The 18,199-nt window shown below is 48.7% G+C and overlaps 1 protein-coding gene across 1 annotated transcript in view; it reads left to right on the forward strand.

Moving 5' to 3' along the window:
- The window catches only part of LOC137457271 (collagen alpha-1(VII) chain-like), a 133,392-nt gene that overhangs the window by 46,791 nt on the left and 68,402 nt on the right, over window positions 1-18,199 (forward strand). Inside the window, exons 39-57 of the mRNA XM_068169106.1 lie at window positions 189-260; window positions 939-992; window positions 2,968-3,006; window positions 3,182-3,217; window positions 4,537-4,671; window positions 5,348-5,467; window positions 6,536-6,664; window positions 7,449-7,565; window positions 11,780-11,860; window positions 11,972-12,022; window positions 12,496-12,540; window positions 13,722-13,766; window positions 14,336-14,371; window positions 14,696-14,731; window positions 15,290-15,349; window positions 16,000-16,125; window positions 16,559-16,630; window positions 16,819-16,854; window positions 17,077-17,136. Of these exons, the coding sequence (XP_068025207.1) occupies window positions 189-260; window positions 939-992; window positions 2,968-3,006; window positions 3,182-3,217; window positions 4,537-4,671; window positions 5,348-5,467; window positions 6,536-6,664; window positions 7,449-7,565; window positions 11,780-11,860; window positions 11,972-12,022; window positions 12,496-12,540; window positions 13,722-13,766; window positions 14,336-14,371; window positions 14,696-14,731; window positions 15,290-15,349; window positions 16,000-16,125; window positions 16,559-16,630; window positions 16,819-16,854; window positions 17,077-17,136 (1,350 nt within the window). The remainder of the gene's footprint in view (window positions 1-188; window positions 261-938; window positions 993-2,967; window positions 3,007-3,181; window positions 3,218-4,536; window positions 4,672-5,347; window positions 5,468-6,535; window positions 6,665-7,448; window positions 7,566-11,779; window positions 11,861-11,971; window positions 12,023-12,495; window positions 12,541-13,721; window positions 13,767-14,335; window positions 14,372-14,695; window positions 14,732-15,289; window positions 15,350-15,999; window positions 16,126-16,558; window positions 16,631-16,818; window positions 16,855-17,076; window positions 17,137-18,199) is intronic.

Below are 18,199 nucleotides of genomic sequence, written 5' to 3' on the forward strand. Positions count from 1 at the left end.
AGAGGAGAGGACTTCCTTCTCCATCTCAACAAGAATCCCGGCTTAAAAACATCCATGTCCAAATATTTCTTTCCTGGGTAAAAAATCATAGTAGAGGGTAGCATTTGTTGGGTTTGCTTAGCTTAGTGTTTTTTTTAACTGCTATATGTGTTCTGTTTCTGATTGCTTTTCCAAATCCTTTCTTGCAGGGTCCACATGGACTCCCAGGACGGCCTGGAGAGCAAGGGATAAAAGGCAATACAGGACAACCTGGAAAGGACGTAAGGCAATCACTAAAGAGAAGTTGAGAGAGGGAAGACTTGCCTTGGTGCTGGGCACCACTGAAAGGAGTCTGGCCCCATGCCCTTGCCCCCCACCCTTTAGCTCTTGCTGTGCATTGAGTAGATCCCCTCTCAGGCTGCTTTTCTCCAGGCTAAGCAGCCCCAGGTGTCTCAACATTCCCTCCTTGCAGAGATGCTTCAGGGCCCGCAGCACCTTTGCAGCCTCTGCAGGACTCTCTCCAGTAGTTCCCTGTCTGTCTTGAACTGGGGAGAGCAGAACTGGGGAAGGAGAACCTCCTTTGACCTGCTGGCCACACTCTTCTTCATGCCCTCAGGACATCATTTAACTTCTTGGCCATGGGGGCATGCAGCTGTCTCATGGTAAACTTGCCCATCAGCACTCCAAGTTCCTCCTCTGCAGAGCTGCTTTCCAGCAGGTCAACCCCCAACCTGTACTGCTGCAGGGGGTTATTGCCTCCCAGGTACAGGACCCTACATTTGCCCATGGTGAACTTCATGAGATTCCTCTCTGCCCAGCCTTCCAGCTTGTCCAGGTGTTGTTAGTCTGGAGCTAGTATGGGATAGTGCACAAGGGCACCACAATATGTGATGAAACCACCTTCTGCACTGGGAATTTTAGGGGGAACAAAGGACTAACCCGTGCCTGATGCATTACAGGGACATCATGGGATGGATGGCTTGAAAGGTGAAAGAGGTCCTCCGGGCCCAAAGGTACGTCCTGAATGCATGAAGACATCTTTGTGACAGTGCCATTGTGTTCTGCTGGCCAGAGGGACAGAGCATCCATCTTGGATCTGTTGTGACCCCCTGAGAAGTTGGGCTCACAAACTTGTGGTCACAGTGATGCTGCAGTCCTCCAACTTGATTAAGCAGATTCAAACATTCAGGTAGGAAGATGTGCCCTACACATAGCCAGTTCAGCCACTGCACCCCACACTGCACCTTCTTCATCCCAGCAGAGCTTGGCATGGAGATGCAACCCCATCAGGGCCTTTCTGGTGCCCTTCATTCCACCGGAATCTGTCAACAGGAAAACCGGATTTCAGTGAAATGAAGCTCATCAGAGAGGCGAGTCAGCCCCCACCTCAAGAGATGTTCTTCACTCCAGCACTGAACCTCTCAAGCCATTGCAGCTCTTCTGTGGTTTCATCTGAGGCTCTGAGCCAGGATCACTCACCTGCAAGGAGTCAAAGCACCAGGCAAAGAGAGATCATACAATCATAGAATTGTTTTGGTTGGAAAAGGCCTTTGAGATCATTGAGTTCAACAGGTAACCCAGCACTGCCAGGTCACCATTAAACCATGTCCCCCAGCACCACTCTAAATGGTTTTGACATCCCTGCAGGGATGGGGACTCCACCACTGCCCTGGGCAGGCTGGTCCAAGGCTTGACAATCGTTTTTGGGAAGAAATAGTTTCTAATGTCTAACCTAAACTTCTCCTTGAGGTTTAGGCACAACTTGAGACCATTTCTTCTATGACAGAACACAGATGGACAGCTCATCTATGCAGTTTACTGTTGGGAGTTCAGCCCACTGGAGATATTTAACCCAAACTGTGTGTAGCAGTAAGGATGGCCACCAATGCCATGACCACCTCCAGTAGGGAGTGACAGCCATGATGGCACTTTGACCATCCTCCTCCTTGCACCTCTGAACAGCTACAACAGAGCTGAAGCATTGTGGCACTGAAGGGGCCTCAAAACTCTGCTTTTTGACATGGTGTGCATGGCCAAGAAACGGAGCAGAGGTGCAAAGCTCTCACCCAAATGTCACATTGATGATGCTCATGCTCAGCTGTGGTCCTGGCTGGTCCTAAGAAATGCAGCCAGGAACTGTGTCAAATCACGCAATCACTTCAGTTGGAAAAGACTCTTAAGGTCATCAGGTCCAACCATTCTCTAACTCTACCAAGTCTGGTGCTAAACTACATCCCCTAGCTTCACATCTCTGGGGCTTTTAACCACCTCCAGGGCATTACAGTATTTGAAAACCCTCTCAGAGAAGAAGTTTCTTCTAATGTCCTGCAGTGCAACTTGAGGCCATTTCCTCTTGTTTTGTTACTGTTCCTTGGGAGGAGAAGCAAACCCCAGCTGGCTCCAACCTCCTTTCAGGGAGCGGTAGAAAGCAAGAATGTCTCCCCTCAGCCTCCTTTTCTCAAAGCTCAACAACCCCAGGTACCTCAGCTGCTCCTCACCAGATATGTTCTTCACCAGCTTTGTTGCCTTTCTCTGGGCATGCTCCAGCACCTCAATGTCCTTCTTGGTCCGAGGGTTCCAAAAGTGAATTCAGCACTCAAGGTGTGGCTTCACCAGTGCTGAGTACAAGGGGAAAATCCCTGCTCTGGTCCTGCTGGTTCCACTACTGCTGGTCTAAAGAGGATGTGGTGGGCCTCCTTGGCCGTACATCGGTTCATGTGTCAACCAACACCCCCAGGTCCTTCTCCGCTGAACAGTTTCTACCCACTCTTCCCCAAGCCTGCAGCACTGCAGTGGAGGACTGAAGGAGCCCATTGAGCAGGGTGGGATTCAAATCCCCTCTCTGAACCAATGGGGATTTATCTGGGGGTTGTAGCATGTACTGGTAGAAGAGTAGGGACCAGATACATGACTCCTGCCTCTCCTCAGAGCTCCTCTTGCTGATCATCAAGAATAATGACTTAATGAGTTGTTCTTGTTCATTTGAAGGGAGAACCTGGTCCACCAGGCAAAGGAGTGGAAATGAAGGTAAATAAAATAAAAATTATAGAATATATTAATATTCAAAACACCTCTTTCTCTGTCTGGTGTTGGTATGGCAGAGGGTACCCTGTGTGTCCCCAGGCTTAGCTATCAACCACCTGCAGGACCAGCTTGCTGGGCTGGAGACATGAGAAGTTCTGATCCATCTTTTCTCTTGCAGGATCTGGAGAGGTTTTTTGAAGCAAATGGTATCAAGGTAGGTAATGCTTTGATCTTTCTTCCAACAAGATGTTTATATATTTAAATGCTTCTTGGATGGCTTTCCTGCTGCTATGTTTTGGCGTAGGCGGTGGCTTTGATGCCCATGTGACATTGAGACTTGGCAAATACCCTTTAAGAACTTGGTGCTGCCACCTGGGTTAGAAATGGGTCTGCAAAACCAAATCATCCTAGAATGGTTTGGGTTGAAAGGGACCTAAGTATCATCTAGTTCCAACCCACCCTGCCATGGCCAGGGACACCTTTCACTAGACCAGGTTTCTCAAGGCTCCATCCAACATGGCCGTGAACACTTCCAGTGAGGGGTCATCTACAGTCAGCGAGAGGAGAGCCACACAGCCCTCTGGGTGCTCTGATCATGCTGTGTGTCCTGTTCAGCTCAAAGTCCACGCTAGGCAGTTCCTTACTTGTAATACAAGTAATACTACTCCACAATACCACAGTGCTGGACTGGTGGCCACACCTCCACTCTCAAGATAACCATCACGATCAGAAAGTGTGGTGAAGCTCAGCTTTTAGTGTCTGCTGCAGGTACTTCATAGTTGTGCTCATTATCTTCAGCTCCTTCCTGTAAGCTCTGGAGATATGACAGAAGTAGGTAAAGGATTAACTGATCTGGTCAGTTCTAGGGGTTTTATTTAGGATAGAATCACAGAATCATTTTGGTCAGAAAAGACCTTTAAGATCATTGAGTCCAACCATCAGTCCAGTCCAACCATTAACCCAGCACAGCCAGGTCACTACTAAACCATGGCCCTCAGCACCACATCTACAAATCTTTTAAAGTCCTCCAGGAATGGTGATTGCATCCCTTCCCTGGGCACCCTGTTTCAGGGCTTGACAGCCCTTTCTGTGAAGAAGTTGTTCCCAGTGTCCAGCCTAAACCTTCCCTGGTGCAACTTCAGACTGTTCTCTCTTGTCCTCTTGCTTGTTATGTGGGGGAAGAGCCTGACCCTCATCTGGCTCCAACCTCCTTTCAGGGAGTTGTAGGGAGCTGAAAGGTCTCCCCTCAGCCTCCTTTTCTCTAGGATGAACAACCTTAGTTTCTTCAGCCACCACTCATAAGATTTGTTCTTTAGGAAGCACCATCAATGTTCTCCTAGACATCCAAACCATAGACACCTCTCTTTAAATCAGCCATTGGCTGTTGGAGCACATCTCTTCACTAGGTGCCCTGTGAGCTCCACTCATCGCATCAGTCATCGTTTTGAGGTGGCCACACTTGCACTGTTGTGTGTCAGGAAAAGGAGTGTGGCACTGGTCTGCCACCTTCTTAATGGTCTCCACTGTTTGCAGCTGGCACTGCTGAAAGACCTCTCCAATGCGCTCCTGCGGGATGGGCTGGATGGGTTGGTGCAACAGCTGCGTGATTCCAGGACTAGCAAGACCTCTAGGAGGACGCAGGGAGCTCTGCATGCCACTGAGCACAGTGTGAGTATTGACATCTTCAGAGGGCAGAGAGACCTCAAGGGAAATGGGAGACAGATAGAAATGAATCGTTGAAGGTTTCAGGCTCACCTCTTTTATCAAGCAGGTTATGATGATTGCAGCCACTATAAGAAACAGTTAAGCTGGAAGAAAGTAAGGGCTTGTAATGAGATCTTGGATCTTCAGGTTAAACTGATGGGATTACAGTGGGCTTGAACTAGATGACCTTTAAAGGTCGCTTCCAATCCAAAGCATTCTATGATTTCAAAGCACTCTTTTTTCCTTTTTCCCCAGTGGAAGGAAATAAAGGAATCAGTCAACTGTTGTGGACAGAGGTAGATGGAAACCATCCTCTAAAGCCATCAGCCTCCTTGTGCCCTTTGAGGGCTGGGGGTTTGTTGAAGTGGTGGGTGTGCAAGGAGAGCAAAACAGCTGAAAGCTTAAGAAGCAATCTCAGAGGTGGCCTCAAAATCAAGAGGGATGCCAGGGAGCCAGGTCTAGCTTGGAAGGAAAGTTTGGAGTTGGCCAGCAGGGAATTGCTGACTACTCACTCCATCCTGGTTCAGAAACAGCACTGGGTGGGACAGAGCATGCTGAAGGGATGGGGCATCGGGGAGAAATAATCCTGGCAGATCAGGTTTGTTATCTCCACACTAATCCACTTTTGTTGATGTCACAGGATTCACTGGTGTTTGTTACTGCTCACGATGGCCTGGTGAGCACTGAGGTGACAGGAGAAGCAGAGAGCCTGGAACTGGAGGCTCAGTTTCGGGTGACAGTGTCTGGAGAACTCCTTAAGGTGAAAACAAACAGCAGAGCAGAGGAAGTGTAGCTATGTAGATCTGTCCATCTGAGTACTGTCTGCCTGTGAGCTTCTAGTCCATGCTCCAGTGATGCCTCCTGCTGATCCTCACTCCCTTTTCACCCAACCACAACTTCTTGTCTTCCAAGCCAAACATCAGCAGAGACTGGGCTGGTTTCTAGCCATCCTCGTGTTGGTTATCTGTTGAACTTGCCCTGCAATTTCTCCTCACTTAAAGGCTGTAATCCAGGTGCATCTTCTGTATCTAGGGCACTTCTCATAGCTGCTGGAGGAGTCATGGATGTCGATTTGCCTGTCATAGCACTGATAAGTGACAGCCCAGGAAACAGTGCCTGCAGCTGTGGTGGGACTACTCTCACCCTCTTTATATGACATCCAAAAAGTGACTCACTCTCCATAAACCCTCCCAGGTCACTGGTAGGAAATGTTATATTGAACTGGAGCACAAGAGCTAGGGAGGTGTTTGGAGCCAGCTCCTGATGATTTTATCTTCCTCTGTGCATGGCCAAATGGACAGATGAAAGGAGAGCAGTGGATGTCATCTACTTTGACTTGAGCAAGACTCATCTACTTTGACTTGAGCAAGGCATCTCCCATAACATCCTCATAGGTAAACTCAAGAAAAGTGGTTAGACAATTGGACCGTGAGGTGGATTGAGGATCTCTCTGCTCATCTAGGCCAGAGAACTTCAACCAGAGAATAAAGGGGCTCAAAGCATCTCTCTGTTCCACAGGAGAGCTTGCGGTCTGCTCAAGACCATCTCTGTCAGCACTTCCCAAGTAAGAAGTTCTGGGCTCGTGTCCTTCAGGATATGGTTTAATGGCCATGGTAGTGTTAGGCTGATGTTTGGACTTGATGATCTTAGAGATCTTTTCCAACCAAAACCAACTCTATGGTTCTAAGATGCAAGAAAGGCCTTGGCACCTTGGCTCTCCAGCCTTGTCCTGCTGTGTCTGACCATGCCATTGAACAAACACTGGTGTGTATTGTAGATGATGTCCCGACTATTTTAGATGAAGTCTTAACTTGATTGGTCTTTGCAGGGTCCATCTTCTGGTGATTCTGAACCTGAGTCCCAGTCTCTAGGAAACCCTCCTGGGTCCTTGGAGAAAACATCTGAGGAAAGAAGGAAGGAGATAGACTCCAGGGGGACGAACACTTCTCTCAGCAGCGTATGTAGATGCCTGTTCAGTGACGTCGAGTCACTTTTCTGTTTTTGCTGATTTAGCAGATGCAAAGGAGTCACATTTCTCAGAGCCTGATTGGACAGACTGCCTCAGTTCCCTGGGTTTTGCCCCTGTTTGAACAAAGTGAAAAGCAAAGTTGGGGAAAGGTTAAGGATCTTCAAGTAGCTGACACTGCTGCCATTCAGAGAGACTTGGACAAGCTGGAGAGTTGGATGGAGAGGAACCTCATGAAGTTCATCAGGGGCAAGTGTAGGGTCCTGCACCTGGGGAGGAATAATCCCTTGCACCACTACATATAAGGGCTTGACCTGCTGGAAAGCAGCTCCACAGAGAAAGGACTTGGGAGTGGTGGTGGACAAGTTCACCATAAGGCAGCAATGTGTCCTCATGGCCAAGAAGGCCCCAGGTGTCTTGGGGTGCATGAAGAAGAGTGTGGCCAGCAGGTTGAGGAAGGTTCTCCTCCCCCTTGACTCTGCCCTAATGAGGCCACATCCTGAGTATTTTGTCCAGCTTCCCAGAGGGTGAGGAGGCTTCTTCTCTGGAGAGACTCCAAACCCACCTGGATGTGATCTGAGGCAACCTGCTCTGGGTGACTCTGCTTAACACTGGGGTTGGGCTAGATTGTCTCCAGCACTCCCTTCCAACTTCCAGCATTCTGTGAACCTGAGATTCTGTGATCTCTGCACGATTCAATGTCAGAGCTTGGAAAAGGGTCTTGCTTTCCGTCTTCTGCTCTGGTAATTAGCGAGACTGTTCTGTCACTTTGCAGGGCTTGTCTGCGCTCCCACCACACCCAGAAGATGATCTACAAAGAAACCAGTCCATGGAGCTTCTTGAGTCCGTGGAGGAGAGAGTGAAAGAACCACCAAACCAGGACACTATCCACGTATGTCCTACCCAGCAGTCCTGGGCAGTAGACCAGTGTGGAGATAAGTGATAGACTGGAATGCACATTTCCCACCCAGTGCTCAGTCCTGGGGCAGCCACCCACAGTTCCCCAGAGGACATCACTGCTCAGATATAGGACCTGGGCAAGAGGCTGATGGCCAGCCTCATCATTTACATACAGAGAGAGAAGTGGGAAGCCCACTGAGCCCAGGAACGTTCTCCAGGGACAGTGCAAATGCCAGAAAGGTACAACCCACAGATGTCTCAGAATGTCCAGGATGTCCACAGACCCTCAAATTTCCCTGCACACTGTTAGTCTTTTACATCTAGGGCAAAAGGAAATGCCCTTCAAGTTGCATTAGGAGAGGTTTAGGTTGGATATTAGGAAAAATTCCTGTACTGCAAGAGTGGTCAGGCATTGGAACAGGCTGCCCAGGGAGGTGGTGGAGTCCACAGCCTTGGAAGCAGCCAAGAAACTTGTGGACATGGCATTCTGAGGCATTGTTTAATGGCTGCAGTGGTGTTGGGTTGATGGCTGGACTTGACCTTGAAGGTTTTTTCCAACCAAAATGGTTCTATTATTCTATGATCCTGGTATGTAACCTCCTGAGACCAGCTCTGGAGTGCAGAGTCTGAGTCCCTTGAGGAAGATGACTTGGGGTCTAATGAGGAATTTGGAGATTTTCCCCTTTTTAAAGACTCCCTGAGATGAACAAATTGTAATTTGCCTTTGTGCATCAGCTGTGCCAAGGTGACTGTCCCAGAGGAAACAGAATCATAGGCACAATTTAGTTGGAAAAGACCTTTGAATTTGAGTCCAACCATTAACCCAGCACTGACAGGTCACCACTAAACCATGTCCCTCAGCAGCACATCATAAAATCATAGAATGATTTTATGGAGATCATCAAGTTCTATCCCTCCTCTACATCTACACAGCTTTTCTATACTTTCCGGGTTGGGGACTCCACCACTTCCTTGGGCAGCCTGTTCCAAATAGTCAAAGACAAGAGATCAGTCTGCTTTCAAAAGAAACCCCAAAACTCCTTGGATGTTTGCTTGGAGCTGCAGGCAGATTTACTTCTGGGAACAGCATTAGCAAGGATATTTCTAGGAACAGCAATGAGATGAGAGCTCAGACTGAGGAGTCCCTGAGGGAGGAAACTTCACGCTGATTTAGGGAGTGTGCTCAGCACTTGCTGCTTCTCCCATCACTTTACCTGTCTTTTGGCTGTCTGTCCAAACTAACACCACACTGAATCATGAAGCTGGAAGAAATGATGTGGCAGTAGCCACGAGAGGGCTCCCGGCACAAAGGCAGGGACACACATACCCCACACACACCTCTCTATGTGCAAGCTGTAGCTCTGGAAATGGGGGCCTGTGCCATGAGCATCCACCAGCTTTGTTTCTCCATTTCCCTTGACTGGAAATGGTTCAGCTGGAGAGAGATCTGCTACCACAGAAGATTACAGAATCACAGAGCACTAGGGGTTGGAAGGGACCTCTGGAACACCATCCTTCCTGCTCTCATATCCAATGAACTTCACTTCAGCTGAGGTGCTTGTAAAGTTGGAACAGCTGCTAGGAGGACTGCATAGAGGGACATTCTTCTGGACTTTCAGTTCTTAAAGAAGGGCTGTTAGAAAGCTGGGGACAGACATTTTAGCAGGGCCTGTTGTGACAGGACAAGGGGGGATAGTTTGAAACTGAAAGAGGGAGATTAGACTAGAAAGAAGGAAGAAGTTTGTTATGATGAGGGTGGTGAGACACTGGACCAGGTTGTGGAGAGAGCAGGTAGATGCCCCATCCCTGGAACCATTTATTTGACAGCTCTGGGCAACCTACTCTAGCTGAAGTTGTCCCTACAGACTGCAAGAGGGTTGGACTCCATGGCTTTTAAAGATCCTTTCCAACATAAGCCATTCTATGACTCTATGAAGTTTTTTAGGTCACTTCAAGCCCCCTCCTCAGCACAATGGGTTCTGCACCCCAAGGGTCTTTTCCTCAGTTGCATTTGGTGTAAATCCTCTTAATTATAAAATTGTTTCAGCTGGAAAAGACCTCCAAGATCATGGAGTCCAGCCATCAACCTAAGACCACCATGAACCAAAGCGCCATGTCCACACGTTTCTTGAACACCTCTAGAGATGGTGACTCCACCGCCTCCCTGGGCAGCCTGTTCCAATGCTTGACCATTCTTTCAGTAAAGGAATTTTTCCTAATATGCAACCTAAACCTCCTCTGTCACAATTTGAGGCCATTTCCTCTCATTCTATCACAGGATACTAGGGAGAAGAGACCATCCCCAGCTCACTCCAATCTTCTTTTAGGGAGTTGTAGAGAGCAAAGAGGTCTCCCCTCAGGAAGAGAGAAAAGTGTGGTCCACAGGTGGGACACAGGAGCTGCCCCTCCTTATCTGCAGCATATCCTGCATCTTCTCATCACTGGTGCTTCTGCAGCCAAAGTGAACTCATCAGAGAGTGATGGGAAGGGAGTGAAATGGAGCTGGTTGTTTTCCCATCAGCAGCAGCTGTAATCACACATTTTACCTGTTAAAAGGTTCATGAGACCCTAGAGATGGGCAGCCTCTAATAGCCCAAGAGCTTCATCTCAGAGGTGCAATTTCTGTCTGACAGAAGTTAATGGGAGAAGCAAATCAACTGATAGAGATGCAGGATGAGTCCAGGCACACATGCTGGTGTGACAGGCAGTGGCTGGTTACTCTTTCCATGCATGAGTCACTTCTTTGGTGTTATAGGACCAAAACAGCCAATTTCTGCCTTCTCCAACTCCCAGCTCCCCTGCAGTTAAGCTTACTAATTTTTTGAGTTACTTCAGATAAATGCTTCTGGTTGTCTCATGTGGATAAATTCACAGCCATTCAAGTTTTCCTCACTGATAGCTCCTTGGTTTTTAGTTAACCATGAGCCAGCAATGTGCCCCCATGGCCAAGAAGGCCCACAGACTCCAGGGGTGCATTAAGGAATTAAGGAGAGTGTGGCCAGCAGATGGAGGTTCTCCTCCCCCTCTACTCTGCACTAGTGAGGCCACAGCTGGAGTATTTGGTCCCTTTCTGGCCTCCACGACTCAAAACAGACAGGGAACTGCTGAAGAGCATCCAGCTGAGGCTACAAAGATGCTGAGGGGCATGGAGCATCTCTGTGAGGAGGAAAAACTGAGAGCCCTGGGGCTGTTGAGCCTGAGATGGGATCTTCTTAATGCTCAGCAAGAGCTAAAGGGTGAGGCCAAGAGGATTGGGCCAGACTCTTTTCAGTGGTGCCCAGTGATAGGGCAAGGGGCACATACTAGAACCCAGGACATTCCACCCAAACCTGAGATGAAGCTTCTTTTCTGTGAGTGGTGGAGCCCTGGAGCAGGCTGCCCAGAGAGGTTGTGGAGTCTCCTTCTGTGAAGAGATTCCAAACCTGCCTGGACACTGGAATCCTGGGCAACCTGCTTTGAGTGACCCTGCTTTAGCAAGGGGGCTGGACTGGGTGATCTCCAGAGGTTTCTCCCAACCCCCACCATGCTTTGATAATGTGACTTTTCTGTTTCTTTCTTTTCTCTGCCAACTTTTTTTCTGCAAGAATATTTTTTCTCCCCTTTTTATTTCCATGTTTTTCTTTCCTGTCCTAATCTGATTTGTTCTTTCTTCCCCTTCTCTCTTTGCCTTTCATTTTCACACTGCCAGCTGCCATCAGTAAATAATCCCTTTAGAAAGCAGCCCCCTCTCAACTTTTCTTTGAGGTGCCTGATTGCTGGCACCTTTGAGCAGGAAACTGCCAAAATTGCAGAGGAATTGCAGAGGGAAGGAGAGTTATTACCCCCTGCAATTTCCCACCACCCCAGTAAATAGCAGCTTTATGAGATCTCATGCCAATGGGTCACCTTCAAAACCTCATTGAGGTCTTGGCAACCCATGGGCTTCACTGCCTTGTGATGCTAGCCAAATGTCCATGAATTGAACATGGATTTCTGCTCAAGAGCAGCAGCAATTTAGAGCCTGTCAATGTGTAGGGTTTGGAATCTCTGCAGAGAAGGAGTCTCCACAACATCTCTGGACAGCCTGCTCCAGGGCTCCAACTTTCTCTTCTCACAGAGATGCTCCAGGCCCTTCAACATCTTTGTAGCCTCTATATGTTGCATTTATTATAATAATGATGTAAGATAATATTTGGTGTTCAGTGGGATGCTGTTTCCTTTCTGCAGGAAGATATGAATTCAGATGATGGCTCTGCACTCCCAACACAAGTTAGAGCAAGGAGATCATCTGAGCACAAGCAACACATGGTAAAGACCCCATTTCACGGCAGCAGCTTCAACCTTGCCTGTGTGCAAGAGCAGAGCCATTGGCTTGATCCAAGAGAAAATGGTGAACCTTCCTTCTTGGTTCTGTCACAGGTTCATCTCCCTGGTGCCCCAGGAGCAAGGAAATTGCCGTCTGGATCCACAGTGAGTGAAGCATGCATACAAAGGTGTTCTCAAACACACAGAATGGAATTATAGAATTGTTTTGGTTGGAAGAGACCTTTAAGATCATCAAGTTCAACCATTAACTCAGCACTGCCAAGTCACCACTAACCCATGTCCCTCAGCAGCACATCTACACAGCTTTGAAATCCTTCCAGGGATGGGGACTCTACCATTGCCCTGGGCAGCCTGTTCCAGGCCTTGAAAACCCGTTAAGGGAAGAAGTTTTTCCTAATTAAACAGCTCCATTGAGATCCAGGGTTAATGTGGGTCATCTGTACTACTGCCAAAAGTGGTTTTTTGATCCAAGGCACACCCAGGCCCTCCTTGCTCCAAGAAGAATTAGGGTACAGCATTCACACTGTGCTCATCTTAATGTAGGATGCAACTGGTCCCTTCTCCTGTTGTGCTACATCCCAGCCCCATTCTACATGTGCATTTTTCATGTCTTCCAGAAGGAGCAAACTGGCCCAGAAGATCCACCTTCCCCTGGCCCAAAGGTCAGTGCTTTTGTTTCATCCCAGAGGAATGTCATAGTAATGATCCATCTCCCAAAGCAATCTCATTTGGAGGCTGAGCAATCATGGGTGAAAGTTGCTCAAGACAGATAGTCCAAGAGGTAGCAATCAACAGTTTTGGCCATTGATAATGAGCAAAAGTTTCAGGCTTGAATCTTTCATCACTGATTGATCCATGCATGGGTTTTGTGTTTTGAGGATCCTTGATAGCTTTTTTCTCTCTCAAACTCATGGCTTCTTTAACACCTGCAGTCTCCTGGGACAGGAAGATCCTCAGTTTACCACTAACATCTGGCCCTTCCTCCACAATTAATTTTCTCTTTCTCTCTCTCTCTCTGTATTTCTGCTGCTCAGAAGAGAAAGCCTGAGTGCAGAGAGGTCTAGGAATGCAAGTGGTGGAAATGAGGGGTCCTTCACAGGTGTTAGCCAAAAGCTAATGCAGGAACAAGGGTAGCACCCATCTGGTCTAAAGAGGGAAGGAAATATTTCTTGTAGTAATGCTCATGTGAAGGGTTTTCTGCTGGAAAGCAGCTCTGTGGAAAAAGACCTGGGAGTCCTGGTGGACAACAGCAATGTGCTCTTGTGCCTGAGAAGGCCTGGGATGCATCAAGAAGAGTGTGGCCAGCAGGTCAAGAGAGGTAACTCCTCTTCCCCTCTATTCTGCACTGGGGAGACCTCATCTGGAGTATTGTGTCCAGTTCTGGGCTTCCCAGTTCAGGAAGGACAGGAAACTGCTTAAGAGAGAGTACAGCAAAGGGCTATGAAGATGAGGGGACTGGAACATCTCTCTTGAGAAGAAAGCCTGAAGATGACTGAGAGGGGATCTTATTAATGCCGATAAATACTCCCAGAGTGGGTGTCAGGAGGATGGGACCAGTCTTTCTTAAGTGGTGTCCAGTGAGAGGAGAAGAGGTAACAGACACAAACTTGAACATAACATGAAAAGGAATGTCTTTAATTTAAGAGTGATGGAGCCCTGGAACAGGTGCCCAGAGAGGTGGTGGAGTCTCCCATCTCTGAAGTCATTCACAGCTCACCTGAATGCCATCCTGTGCAACTTGCTGTGGGTGAACCTGATTTGGTGGGGTTGGTGGGACTAGATGACCTCCAGGTGTCCCTTCCAACCCCAGTCATTCTGTGATTCTCAGACTGTTGTTTTCCAGGGAGAAATGGGAGCTCTGGGAATCCGTGGAGACAAAGGAGAAAAGGTACCAAGAGATTTCTTCTGACCTGAGCCTCTGAGACCAGGAGAAGGCTCTCTGTGCTAAGAGGATCTGGGAGGGGAGAGACAGCTGGGAAATGTGCTGATGGAGAGGATGTTCAGGGTCTGTGGGAGACCCCACTGCAGGGAGATTGGGCTAGATGACCTTTAAAGGTCCCTTCCAACCTAAAACATTCTATTCTAAATACTTCCATGCCTCACCCCTGGAACTGGTTAAGACCAGGCTGGATGAAAAATTGAGCAAACTAATCTACTGGGAGGTGTCCCTGCCCATGCCAGGGGGGTGGGATTAGATGATCTTTAAGGTCCCTTCCAATTTAATACATTCTATGGTCCTGATTTATAGGTACAAAATGGTAGATCTGGGGTGGTGGAACCCAAACATTCAGAAGAAAGGCAGACAAATATTGTTGTTAAAAGGCACAGCCCAGTGGAGAAGGGGAACTTGGCATGGGCTATCATCTGTGTGGTGGAGCATCCTGGGAGCACATGACAGTATGAGAACAGAGGGAGGTGGAGGAGGTGGCTGGAAGATGGATGGGTTTTGTCTTGCAGGGACAGCCTGGAGAGACAGGAGAACCTGGAGAAAAGGTGAGCTACGGAGTCAGGTTCAGCAGCTGCAGTAGGACAGCAATGCTATGTACGTGGCCCAAATCCAGCACTGGAGATTGCCACAGGAAAGTCAAAATCTGCTGGCTCAAGCCAGTACTCCATCTCCTCCCTGGGAGCAGTGTGGCTCTGTGTTAGGGTATTTGACTGTCCCCTAGTCAGGCAGCTTACTGCCTACGTTCTGCGGGGCCAGTTGCTCCATGCTGCCAAAGGCAATGGGCAAACTGGAAACCTTTGCTCTTGTTGAGGGTTACCCTGAGGTAGTACTTCACATGATCTCCTGGTAATTCTCTCTTTATTTTGTAGGGCACCAAAGGAGACAGAGGTGAAAGTGGTCAGAAGGTAAAGAACAATGTTGGTGCCACAGTCAGAGGTGTCTCTTCATACACTGTGAGAGCTTTGTTCTCCCTCCACTTTTTGCCAACCTAACCTCACCATCTCAGGGCTGGGTGTCCAGATAACCTTCTGAGATGTGGGCTCAGTGTGGTCAGTCACTTGCTGAGGACCTAGCATCTCCCTGTTGACCAGGAAGGAACTCCAGTGGTCTTATGTAGACAGGACACCCACCTTAGAAATGAGTAATGCCAGAAGATGAGGGTCTCCCCCACAGTCTGCTGATACCATCTCCAGTAATGTTCCTGCAACCCAGCTTCTTCTCTTCTAAAGATATTGAAATGTTCTCAGCACCTTTGTCTTGCCAGGTCAGGTAAGACCTCATATCATCTAGAGGAGATGTGGTAGTCAGAGAGGGCTCTATAGAAACCTTCAAGGTAGGATCAGCTCTGAGGGGACTTCAGTTGGGTGTCCAGGGAGCAGCAGGAAGCAAGATCTTGTTTTGATGGGCTTCACAGGGAAAGGAAGGAATGATCTTGATTGTTCCTCACCACCCTCTCTTCACAGGGAGAACCAGGAATTGGGTTAAGAGGCCCTGTTGGTCAGGCTGGGCCACCTGGACTTAAGGTAAGCCTTTCTTCTCTTCTACATAGGATTTCACTTGGGTTTTGAGGAATCTTTGTATTTCATGCTTTCCACTGCTGGGTGTGGAGCATGGAACTGGCTGCAGGTACAAAGATAAAGCACCAAAGCCAGACCCAGTCTGGGAAGGCAGGAACATGGCTCTGGGACAGAGGGAGAACTCAGTGTCCTCCTGTGGGTGAGGTCTGGATGATAAATATCATAGAATCAGAGAATGGTTTGGTTTGGAAGGAACCTTTAAAGGCCATCTAGTCCCAACCCCTGCAAAGAGCAGGGACATCTTCAGCTAGATCAGGCTCTGAATTAGGGCTGTGAAAAAAACATCCAGGGATTTGTGGTGTCAGCAGGGATGTGTTTCTGAGATCTCTTGGGATATTGCAGATGTGCAGGGTTTGAATTCACCAGAGAGCTCTGAAGATCTTACAGGTAGCGGCTTCCTGCTTAGCAAGCTATGGTTCAGTTCTTTCTCCAGCCTTAGAACCTCCCTTATTGCCCAGGGCTGAAGGGGGTGTTCCCAGTTCCATATACTGGTTGTGTAAATTCCAGGAGACACCTCAGGCTTTCTCCAAGACCTCGGGGGGGGGGGGGCAGTTAAGCCCACTTAAGATCCAAATTCGTTGTGATTCACTCAACAGGGTGAGCCAGGGGCCCCAGGACCTCCAGGAGCTGAGGGCATCCAGGGCATTCGTGGCAATGCTGGAACCCCTGGGTCACAGGGGGACAGAGGACCTCCAGGTCTGGCTGGGATGCCAGGACAGAAGGTAGGTGGTGTACAGTGAGGGGTCAGCATGTATTGTATTGGCCTCTTCATGGTGAGAACAGTGGCCCTATTGAGACTGTCTACAAGGTGTCCTCTGTGGGTCAATCCCCCACCTATCCAGGTCTCAAGGAGATGTCAGGAGTGGGTTTTGGGGTCACTAGCCCCTGAGAACAGAGGGAGCAATGGATCTCATTATAGATGTGGAGGTTTAGCTGGGTGGGTGGAGGCAGAGGACAGAAATGTGCCTAAACTCAGGGTCTTGATGAAGCTGGAGTGCTCTCTCTTCAACAAAAGATCCAATGAGGAGACTTCCTCCTGCTTGCTGCCAGTACAGGGAACACCTGGGGGCATCAGCTTCTACTTTGTCTGGATGGGGGAAAGCATGACCTTTCCCACCAGGATGTTCTCCTCATTAGAGGATTTTTTTCTTCAAGGGGGAGCGTGGGAAGAGAGGTCGGAATGGATTTACTGGGCCCAGGGGACCACCAGGATCCCCAGGAAAAGAGGTGACTTTTATGCATTGTCCCTGTGTCTTTTGGGGGAGAGGCTGAGGCCCTGTGTCTTTCGGGGAGAGGCTGAGGCCCTGGGACCTGAGCTGGGTGTGCTTTCATCATATTGGAGAACTGGGACAAAAGAGAATTGAAGACTTTCAAAGCAAAGTCCTTCCTGCTGTTTTATTTTTCTTGTCCTACAGGGGATTCCTGGGACACCTGGACCCAAAGGCAACAAGGTAAGTGCTGAGATCTTGGGGTGGCAAAGGGACAGCCCACTGCTGTCACTTCATGCTTTCACTCCCATGCCCTCCTTCCCTATGGTTGCTGGAGCATCCTCCACAAAGTACAGCAGAAAATCAGTCTCCTGATTCTTTCTGTGCCATGGCCAAACTAATCAGCACTCATCTGATGAGGTGTCCTTGCTTCAAACAAGGCTTCTGGGGTTCTCTGTTCTGCAGGGAGAAATTGGTGTTGGAGCAGCTGGCCCAAGAGGTCCTCATGGACTGCCTGGCCCTCGGGTAGGTTCCTCCATACATCACAGAAACCCAGCATGGTGGGGGTTGGGAGGGACCTCTGGAGATTACCTAGTGGAACCCTCTTGCTAAAGCAGGGTCACCCACAGCAGGTGGCCTAGGATTCATAGATTCATAGTATGGTTTGGATTAGAAGGGACTTTAAAAATCATCTAGTTCCAATCCTCCTGGCATTGGCAGGGACACCTTCCACTAGACCAGGGTGCTCAAGGCCTCATCACAATGTCCAGGAGGGTTTGGAATCTCTTCAGAGAAGAAAACTCCACAACCTTTTTGGGCAGTTGCTCCAGTTCCCTCAGCATCTTTGTAGACTGGACTCTTCCTGGTACTTCCCTGTCTCTCTTGAACTGGAGAGCACAGAACTGGACACTATACTCCAGATGCAGCCTCACTGGGGCAGAGCAGATATTCTTGGCTTGGCTTCTTGCAGCCTACCCTCTTTTGGAGGCAGCTTTATTACCTCCATCTCCATCTTACCCATCTTAGAAGATGCCTAGAGGACTGTTTTCAGAGCTCTCCTTAATTTCTCACCAGTCACATTTTGGAGGTGGTATACACTGCTATACTCAGCTGGAGCTGGCACTGACCAGAATCTGCCCACAGGTTGCAATTAGCATCTCCTCTGTAATTAGATACCCTCAAGCCCTGCAGGCAACACTGGCCTACTGCATGGCCAAGGGAATCTTGCCCAATTGACTGTGTTTGCTATACCTTCACTGGCTAGATTGAAGAGTTGAAGGTAATATCTACACGTCTACATCTGTGAGTTTGAATCCTATCATCTTGGTGGGGAACCACCTTGGGTTCTGTATGCTCTGGGGATACTGCTTACTAGATCAGGGTACATTTAGGTTGGACATTAGGAATAAGTTCTTTACTCTGAGGGTGGTGAGATGCTAGAACAGGCTGCCCAGAGAAGCTGTTGATGTCTCATCCCTGGAAGTGCTTAAGGCAGGGCTGAATGAGTTTTTGAGCAACCTGATCTAGTGGGAGGTGTCCCTGCCCATGTCAGAGAGATGGAAATAGATGAGCTTTAAGGTCCCTTCCA

Source organism: Melanerpes formicivorus, unplaced genomic scaffold (genome assembly GCF_026170545.1).
Source record: "Melanerpes formicivorus ecotype bairdi unplaced genomic scaffold, bMelFor1.0.p_v2 SCAF_3, whole genome shotgun sequence".
In the NCBI taxonomy this organism is placed as follows: Eukaryota; Metazoa; Chordata; class Aves; order Piciformes; family Picidae; genus Melanerpes; species Melanerpes formicivorus.